This window comes from Austrofundulus limnaeus, unplaced genomic scaffold, assembly GCF_001266775.1.
Source record: "Austrofundulus limnaeus strain Quisiro unplaced genomic scaffold, Austrofundulus_limnaeus-1.0 Scaffold281, whole genome shotgun sequence".
Lineage (NCBI taxonomy): Eukaryota > Metazoa > Chordata > Actinopteri > Cyprinodontiformes > Rivulidae > Austrofundulus > Austrofundulus limnaeus.
The window spans coordinates 240,894-251,123 of record NW_013952683.1 but is presented as its reverse complement, the minus strand read 5'-3'; the positions used below and the strand labels follow the sequence as shown (position 1 = coordinate 251,123).

The 10,230-nt window shown below is 39.3% G+C and overlaps 1 protein-coding gene across 2 annotated transcripts in view; it reads left to right on the top strand.

Annotated features, from left to right (window-relative positions):
* The window catches only part of fgf4 (fibroblast growth factor 4), an 18,067-nt gene extending 8,169 nt beyond the window's left edge, over nt 1–9,898 (top strand). Inside the window, exons 3-4 of one of the 2 annotated variants that reach the window (XM_014021200.1) lie at nt 791–890; nt 9,536–9,898. In XM_014021200.1, the coding sequence (XP_013876654.1) occupies nt 791–890; nt 9,536–9,615 (180 nt within the window). In that variant the 3' untranslated portion in view covers nt 9,616–9,898. Of the gene's footprint in view, nt 1–790; nt 4,579–9,535 lie in introns of those variants that run through there. The other variant, XM_014021201.1, reaches the window with a different exon arrangement.
* The last annotated feature ends 332 nt before the right edge of the window (nt 9,899–10,230 follow it).

Below are 10,230 nucleotides of genomic sequence, written 5' to 3'. Positions count from 1 at the left end.
TAGATAGATAGATAGATAGATAGATAGATAGATAGATAGATAGATAGATAGATAGATAGATAGATAGATAGATAGATAGATAGATAGATACTGGCTGACTGCTAGCATGGTGAGTGGTTTGCCAACCGGATGTGGGCCAGGTCTGGCAGGCATGCCACGACTGACCCAGTTGTGGTTTGGTTTATGTGATGCTGGCCCATGGATGGACCACCTCTGGCAAACTACAAGGGCTGTCATATTCTGCTGTATCTGGGCCGAGTATTAGTGCATCATGCGGTCCAGGACTGGGCCAGACAGATTTTGCTATGCGAATAACTGGTTAGAGACACCATGCTAGTGGTGGGAACATCAGTCACATCCCTGTCCAGTTTTATGATAAAGACTGAGTTGTAGTCACTTGGTTCCTAACAGCTAATAATAATAACTATAAAACTACTTGACTCTCAGTTGCACAGTATCTGATGAGTAGCTCACAAGCTATTGTTCCAATAACTGGGAGAAAATAACCCAACTGGAGCCTGGTGTACCGAGTTCTGCCTCACTTCCATCATTCATCTTTTTCTTTTCTTTGTGAGTATGGCTGAAACAGGACCTTTACAATAACAACCCTGCCGTCTGAAATAATGCAATTGTTTGATAGAAATCACAGTGAACAATACAGATTTTAAAATTTCCCCCCACAGAAAATTTCCCTGCATCTTTGTTTTGTCTCTGCCTTTCAAACAATCAGCTATTTCAAGTCATGTGTCGTTTTTTTTCTTCTCCATTTCTTTTCTTTTTCTTTTCGCAGCTCCACTACAGCAACGAGTGCAAGTTCAGAGAGAAGCTCCTGGCCAACAACTACAACGCCTACGAGTCAGCGACCTACCCGAGAATGTTCATCGGTCTGAGTAAGGGCGGCAAAACAAAAAGAGGAAACAGAGTGTCACCCGCCATGACGGTGACACATTTCTTGCCAAGAATCTAATGGCCTCGTAAATCGACTTCGCCTCAGTTTGGGGGAGAGTTGGAGAGAAGTGGTGGAGGGTGTGGCTTGGTCTCTGAGCTGTGATGCACTTTCACTCCAAGCTTTTTGCAAGTGTGTCATAATGGACGTTTTGAAATTGTACATAATGGTGTTTTTTAAGATTTTTTTTGTTTAACTACAGTTTTATAATTGTTTTATATAAAGGCAGATGACTTTTCACTGCAGAAGGGCAGGAGGGAAGGGGGGGAGGGGTGGGTCAAAATGTTTAATCTATTATTTATGTTTTCGTTTTCTAATTTATCGAGTACGTGCTGCTACTGAATGAAATTCTGTCTTTGGGTGTTTTGATTTTTCTTTGCACAGATAGGAAAGCTAGCAAGCGTGCACAGAGAGTGCCGGGGACTTAATGTTGGGGTTTTTTTGTCATTTTATTTTTGTTATTCTTATGTTTGGAACGGAAAACCCTTCGGAGTCTTAGCATACAAAAACAGAAATAGGGCGCAAATGTCGTTTGTGTGAGAAATGGCACTTAGTGTTCAAAACTTCAGCTCTTTTGTTACCTCCCTTTTTATTTTGATTGAGTTGGCTCTGCTGCTGGGTTTGGAGTCAGCGCCTAATTTTGAACTACCTTCAGCCTTAAGCCGGATTTAAGTTTCAGGATTTGTCTGAAGCAGCATGTTCCTGTGTTCCATGTTGTACCCCTCAGAGTAGCTTCCCTGTWGCATGATGTGCTCTTCCTCTGTAAACCAACCAAATATCATGGCAGCGAGTGTTTTGCTCCTCTATATGTCCCTCATGGAACAGAAATTTGACAGGATGTAATTGAATCGGGGTTGCTCACAACGTTAACACAACGACCACTTTTTGTATGCAATGTTTTTATTGTTTGGTTTCAAAAGCTCTACTTGTTCTTGTAAACACTATYGATGCATATAGGTCTAATATCTTCCCTCTTTTCTTTGTTGACGGGGGTTTCCTGACAAAGCAGATCCTCACTCGGTCCCCTGTAGGCTCCGAGTCTTTATGATGTTAAAGTATAAACTAAGCTGCAGAACCAGCTCTTATCCAGAAAATCAGGTTCAAGAGTTGCACCACCTCTTTGTTAGTTAGCATTGAAGAACCCCCACAATGCCAGGTGCTGGGGTCTGGATGGATTACCATGACCCATCAGACCAAGGACCACTTTGTGACTGCTAATTCACTTTTCCCAGTTCAATAGAAAAATAATACATTTAACAAATGGCAAAGCAGTATGATAAAACTTTTTTTTGCATTTCCTCCCAAGTTCCTCTCATTGCAAGTAGAAAGATTTTCATTTAGTGTTTCTAGTCTTAATCTTTGTGATTTAAACCATGCCGTTAGTTTTTATACAGCATTGCTCAGAGCTTTACAACAGAGAGATTTAAATAACAAACAGCAGGGTTTGTAAAAAAACACTCAGATATAATGGCATAGCTTTAACTTGTTTTTTGTGGGAGGGGATCAAGTTCACCAAAAGGTTTAAAAATTGAACAATCTCTCATTTGGTTTTGTTCAAACCAGCACCACAACTTCGTGGGGAACGTGTGGCTCTAGTGCCTAATTGAAATAATATCATCTTACTGTTGAGAGAAAGGCAGAGATGGACTTGAGCGGAGGAGGGGAGAGCWAACTCCACAGCCTCCACTGTGTCTGTTTATAGCTCTGCCAGGGGGGTGAACTCTGAACTTCTTGACCGTCAATCTCAGTCAGACACATACGTCCCGCATGAGAGAGAGGAATCCCCTTTGACATGATATAAGTGGAGAATTTGGGAGTTTACAGGCAAGGTCAAAGAGCTGAAATGCAACGCAAAGGCAATAGCCTTGACTCTAGAATGGGACTATTCTTATTTTCAAGTAAGCCTCTATTGTCAGCTGTTGGATGAGTGGAAGTATGAGTCCACTAGTTTGGACAGACAGACGCTATCAGTTTTTTTTTAATCAATAATAAGCTTTATTTGTGAAGTTTTCRCAGTCTTCACAGAGGAGTGTCACACATTTGTCTTCACCTAGAATAGTTTCTGATTTTTTTTAAAATATAGACGTTTTTGTCTCCTGCAGTCACAGTGACAGCTGTTTAAAAAAGCAGAGCCTTACAATTTTTTACAGTTTATAACTTGATTGAAAAAAGAAATGGCGCCACGTTCTTTTTGTTGTTTCAACTTTACTGGTGATACGATTAAACAGCTGTGATTGGCTGTTTTACTGTTAGGGGAAAGCTGGTGCTTGTTTCATGTTTTCTGTAATTACTAAAACCAGAAACGCTGGAAGATGTACATTTTTTTTTTCATTTTTTTGCATAAAAATGTACAGTAAGCAAAAACTAAAGCTGTCACTAAAGTGTAGTAAGGATTTTTGCTTGGTCTGCATTGTGACTTTAGTTAAATATTTGGTTTGAGATAACCAGCCATAAGAGTTTGTCCCTTTAGTAGATCCAATTTAGCACCCACTGTCCAGTTTTAAGCCTCTTTCACACTGCGGGATGGCCTGGGCCTTGCCTGARGCAACAAACTTCAGGGCATTTTTAAATTTTGGACTTCAACTTAACTATTTAAGTTTCGCTTTTGAGTTTGCCAAACTTTGATTTCCATGTTTTTGTAACTCAACCAAAAGTTGTAGAAACTTCAAGTTTTAGGTTGTAAGAACTTTGTGTGCTGAGTCTTCTACTGCACATGAAAGTAGCAGTAACGTTAAAATTTAAGTTGTACAAACTATGAATCTCATGTTTCTCATACTCCAGTTATTATAAATTTTACCAACTATAAATCCTGAATACTGTGAACTTCACTGTGAGTTGCAATAATTTAAATTTTATCATTGCGTCAATGTTTTTTCTTTTTTTTTTTGTAGGAAAAATGTTTAGCAGAGAGTTATCTGCTACTGTTGACTACATTAGCATGACCATGCATCAACATAGACAACACCTTACTCAGCCATTGGTGACAYTTGTCTGTCCTGGCCATTTTCCCTCAACATGTCTCTGACACAGACCTCTCACTCGTGGTGTCAGCTACAGTCAGTAACCAAAACTTAACACAGATGCCAAATCAAGCCTGAAGTGTCAACAGAACACAACTGGTTCATGAATCACAGATTAAAGTGTTTGTCTTTTTCAGAGGTGAGTTTTCAGAAAATTATCCATTTCAGCAACAAAAAGGCGGAGCCAAAACTCTGACATCTGAGCTGATAGGAGGAGGAAGCAGGAAGAGGGAAAACAAATACTTTCAAATCGAGTTTCTGCTCATTCTTTTAAACATTATTAACACTAAAAGTTTGGACTGGATAAATACAAACCAGAAGCATAAGAACAAAAGTTATCTCTGCGAGAGTAGTTCACTATACCTTGAACTCAAAAGTCAACTCCCAAAGTTGTCTTTCCCACATTTCAAAACAAAAGAATGTAAGTTAGCAGCACTTTCAACTGTTGCAATGACCTACAACTTAGAKATATAAGTACTGACAACTCACAAAATAATGTTTAAGATTACAAATGCCTTGGATTTTTGGACCGACTTAAATTATTGTGCCCAATATGTCAGACTTAGTTTTTCAAGTTTTTTCAACTGAAAATTGTTCTTCATCCCAAAAAAATGAAGTTGGATTTTTCCGCTCATTTCTAGTTTCCCTTCACTGCTCCGTCTGGGATTTCTCCCATAGACAAGGATTTCGCTGGCAAATTTTTAGTCGAACCAATCAGAGAACAGAACGTTGATTTTCTGTGCAGTGTCTGCTTGTAGTTTATTTTACCTGGGCCAATCAGCAAACAGAAGGTGGAGTTTTGAACGATGTCAATGATCTGGGCAGTGTCTGCTAGTTATTTTAGCATACRACAGTGGAGGAAGTGAATGAAGCCAGTCTGTGTTGATAAGACTTCCAAATTAAAATTAATTTGTCTGACAAAGCAGCAGCTCTCATTTACAGGCGTCTCCTTCGGCTCGGTATATTTCTCCTCTCAGTAGGGTTACTTACAGCACACGTGATTTCCGGTTAGCTTCTTAGCTTAGCCTCCGTCACAGTGACATACACGCTTCAGCAGAGGCCACGCCTCCAGCAAGAATCGCTTCTCAATAGTCACGAGCCCAGACTCTCGTACGAAGCAAAGTGAAGGACAAGGGTCTGGTTTTTACCAGGCTAACTGCGGGCTGGCCTCACTACCATTTCTAAAACCTATGCGACCTATTAGAATAGAGCTGGACTGATGCCAGATTTTAACTTTGTTTTTCTTGCCAAAGATTCTCACCATTTTTATACTCCTTGCTCTCTCTTCTGTATCAGCATGCGGCTTCATCTAATTTATGCCACACTAACAACAAGCTACAGTCACAAGTACCACTGCACTAGGTTGTCTCCACGACCTTGTCACCATCACATTTGTGGCCGAGGCATGAGGCCAGTTTGGTCAGTCCTGCTTCAGGTCTTTAACAACCAAACCAGGTCAGGGCATGAGGGCTGCTGCTACCAGACCAGTGAGCTGTGCAGCCACATTGTGCATTTTTTTTAAATCACAGCATGTGTGGTTTGCAAAACTGTGATATAAGTCATGCATGAACTTTTGATGCCCACTTCAGCCTGCTTTGTACCTCGTTGATAGCTGTCCTCACATTTGGGAACATGTTTGAAATGAAGATAGGCAGATTTGCAACTATCTATTGTTTTAATCATCACTGTGTATTTTAGATCTTAACATTCAAGGCTGAAGCTTTTATGTTAAAAGGAGAGCTCCATGTACGAGAGTCACAATACAGCCTAGTTCTCTAAAATCTATGAAAAGTAAACTGTTTGAATTGATTGCAAAATGTCAAAACTACTTTGGGTGATAATGTGCAAAAACTTGTTGAACATGTTCAAAATTCAATTGCCGAATCTTTAATCCTCTGTGATTCGTGCCAAGGAAACTGAGAATGTCTGCTGACATTTCAAGACATTTTGAATAGTTTTGAATAACCTTTGCAAACTAGTCACCAACAGGCATGGCCCAGAAAGATACTGGCCTTAATCTGCAGCAAAGGACCTTCGCCAGGATGCTCTAAAGACTTTTGCTTTTTGCTTGATTTTTTATTATGAGGCGGGGTTGTCATCCAGTTTAAAGGAAGCCTAAGCTGCAGCTTATATTGTCTTATACCCCCCCCCACCCCCACAAAAAGAGCACCTACAAACCTCACTAATTGTTTGTTTTGTGTAATCAGTACATAAAAGCTGAAAGAAGGCATCCAGCAAACAGAACACAACCGTGTAACATCATGTTGTTGTGTTCATGCAAAAATATTTAATCAAGGTGTCAGGTGTGAGTAAAAAGTCAAAAAGATTTGATACAAAAACAAAAACTAGAATTTATAGAATTGCTATTTCTTCTCATTTCAAACCTCTACATTTTACAATAGTTTTCAGTGATTTTTTTTTTTGATCATTTGATTGTTAAAGCTTCAATTCTGTGTGGATCGGATGATAGGAAAGGTTGTTTGGAAATTAAATATAAAAGGCCTCTAAGACCCAGAATTATTAAATGAATTAAAAAGTGAACTATGTGAAGCAACAGATTGAAGATTTCCAGTGAAATCAGATCTTGAACTAAGGGAACTACAGAAAGTGAAGATTTCTTTAAATATATGTCGTGAATTAAATTTATGGGAAAACATTACTTACAATAATAAGATGAGAAYGTCTCAAATACCTCAGTATGAATGTAGACAAACAAGAAAATAAAATGAGTGAAATAAAATGGAGTGTTGKGAGGTTTACTTTTTAAAGTGCAGATCAATCAAGGAAAGGTGCTCCCTTACCGCTGAGCTACAGGAAATCACAGGACTTAATTTGAGCTTAGCTGAACAAGAAAATCAACATTTCCATAAAAACTTTGCAGACTTCCAAAACCAAATATGCTCAAGTTCTTGCTGCTTACTGCTGACAAAACACTAACTTACGTGCTGACAAAATATTGGTCGAGTTCTGGTTCACCTCTCTGTTGTAAATGTTCTGTTTTATTATATCCAGTCTTTCTCAGTCGTTGGTTGAACTTCCTGCAGCGTGTTGTTCCAAYGTGGCTGCGTTTATTGTCAGTTTTGTCCACGCTCCCCTCTCTAACCTTTGTGTCTGTCTTTCTCTGAGTGCTTGTGGTTTACTGCAGCTCAGCTCTGGTGGCCATGTTGTCCTAGTTGTGCCTTGTCACATTCCGGCTATCTTTACCCTGCGATATACTTTTAGAATAGATAATCATGGGAAAAATATTTACAGACAGCTGTTAGACTGTACTATATGCTCGAGGCAGTAACCCTATATTTTTCTTTATATATTTTGTAAACAGAACCCCTCGGTAACCGAAGGTGCTGGTATTTCCTTTTCAAGTGGGGGGAGGAGTGGTTTTAAGTTAACAGAGCTGGTGGGAAGTTGTTGTCTTAAAGGTGTGAGGTGCTTCTGGAATCAATAAGCGGTCAATAGGTTTAAATAAGATCACAGACTGAGGGGAGATAGTGGTTAGTTACTCTTTTTTTTCAATCTGTTTTTATTAAAAGGTTTGGAATTCCCTGTCAACATTCCACCCATGGTGTTGTGAATTGTCTTCAACCTGGATTCTGTTTATGTTTTCTCTGTTCAACCAGAGTGCCTTCAGTAGAAGGGRTGATACATTAGCACGGGGGCCAGCCACGCTGCGTGCACACGCTAGCTATTCAGTTGCAAATTGCTCAAGCAAATATCATGCAAACTGTTTCTCTAGTGGCTTTGGGCCATGCGTCCTGTCAACCAGCGAGGATCTCCACCGTAGAGCAATCCGAGCTGCGCAAGACTSGCCGTGAGAAAACTTCTCCAGCTGTCAAATCTGCTGCCAAGCTTCATTGTCTGCAGCTCTCTTCTTACAGCGMGCTCGGCTGAGATCTCCGCACCAGCGTCTAGGCCTGGCTGTGCTCAGCTGCTGCACGTGCATGCTGGTGGCTCACAGCTGGCCTCACTCGCTTTCCAGTCTCGCTGCTTTGCATAATGTGCAACATGTTTACAGTAGAATCCCTCTCTGCCCTGCGCTGACCCGTGACCAGCGCTGTAATCCACCTGCTCATTTGACTATCCAGCTGCAGCCCGAGCAGTGGCAGAAGCAGTTCCCGAGTCAGCAGCTCCGCGGAGGGTGGATCACGTTTTCTGCCAGGGGTGCAAGCTGGTTCTCAGCAGGCTGACTGGTGCTGCTGCTGAACACTGGTTGCACCTTAAAGTTCAAAATTTCGACTTTTTAACCTGATTAACCAGTAGCAAAACATGTTCCAGAACCATTTTGCAGCTTCAAGATCAGCTCATCCACAAAACAAACACAGATCTCTTGGTATCTACACATGCAGGTTTTAGGTTATTTATGTCTGAAACATCTCGAGTACAAATGTTGTCTTATGCAAATTATCGTCAGAAATAAAAAGTGGCTTGAAATGAAATTGCAATTGTTCATGATGTAAACTCAGGCTGCAAGATGCGGCCTACGTAAAACCCAACTGTTCTTGTCTTTAAATGGGTCAAAAAAGCAACGAGATGAAAGAAACGTTGAACAACATGATCATTTGAAATATTTTACTCTGACGGGGCAACTTAATTAGACTTTAACAGGTCAGTTTCCTCATTTTTCCAAAGAGGAAACAGAGTTGTTTAGGGTCACGGCACCAACGGAGCATCGCTGAATGATTTATTTTACAAATGACTGGGTTTCTGTGCTAAAACTGTTCTGTCACATGTTTCTTTATKCCTTTAAAAACTCTGCTGCCTGCAGATCTGCATTCAGAGAAAGTCATTCTGAGTCCTGTGGTCTTAYGGCAATTTTTGTATCAACTATTTTGTATCATCTGTCCTGTAGTTTTATACAGTTTAACTCTGTATGTGCTGTGCACATGGCTAAAGCCCTATTTAGGGGTTGACAATAAAACTTTATTTCCCTTAAATGGTTGTGTGTTTATATGTTCACGTTTTTTATTTATTTATTTATTTATTTATTTATTTATTGTTAGATTGTTCAGGTTTTTCTATTATTTAAAAACGTGACAAAGATTTATAGTTTCTCAATTATTTCATCTTCAGAAGCAAATGAACTTTTATGCTTCCTGTTCTGACGCTGAATCCCTTCAGACAGAACACCACATGAACCTGCTAACCTTTGGATGAGCAGTGTGAAAATAATTTAACATAACTTCTATTCCAACATACAGTGCAGTAACCTATTTTCATTCTCAAATGCATGCGAAACATTTGTGTTCTTGTTTAAAAAATATGAATACAAAATGTTTGAAACAAACAAAAAAGAAACACTTCAGCTCGGCAATGGCATAAGACGCCTCGATTCCTGTGTGGTTCTGTTAAAATGTTGCTGTTATTTTTGTATTTGTGACTTCGGTAAACGTTTCATATTTAGCTTTGTGAAACGTGTTGTTGTGGTGAAACCCTTCATGGCAGACAGCATCTCTAAGCAAGTCTGTCGCACCCCAAAAAAGTGTAAAAAAGTTTTTTTCTATTTTTATATAAAAAGAGCTGCTTTGAGTGCTTTATTTGAAGTAAAAAAAAATTTTTTTCATTGGCGGGCCAGGAGGAAGTCACAGTTGCCCATCCCTGCTCTTCCTGATGCAACCTGGACTCCAATCGTCCATCTCAGGATTACAGGTCTGACCACTGAGCTACCAGAGCAACTATCAAACACAACCCTGGAGTTACATTAAGAAAAAAGTGAAATATCAGACAATGATGCCGTTCCAGGCTGCAGTTTACTTTCGTAAACCATAACTAAACTTTAAAGTCTGTTTGGAAAGTAGCTGCAGTTAGCTGTAAGAAAGGCACGAAGAAGATCTGGAATTAAAATCATAAAAATAAACACAGATTTTTCTTTTAGATTTTACTTTAGAATTATGTTTGTTCATTCAGATCTTTCCAAGATTGAAAGTTGTAATTCTTAGATCCCTTACATGGTCTTCACTTTAATGCCATAATCATTTTATAACAAATTGTTTATTTTTTTTTWAATTCTGAATCCTGCCTGCAGAAGCCTGAATCCAACACCGTTCAAAATGACTAATAAATAATATAGTGTATTCTTGGACTTTTATTGTTTAAACTTTATTTTCCTAAATTTGCTTCAAACCCAACGCATTATTATTGAGCTGTTCAAACTGGCAGATGAATATTTTTAGTGAGTAAAATTCACCACCTTCTTTTTAAAAAAACGTAACGTGAAAGCCTCAATTATTTTTTTCTGTCCATAAATCTCTTCTTTATGTTTGTCCTTAG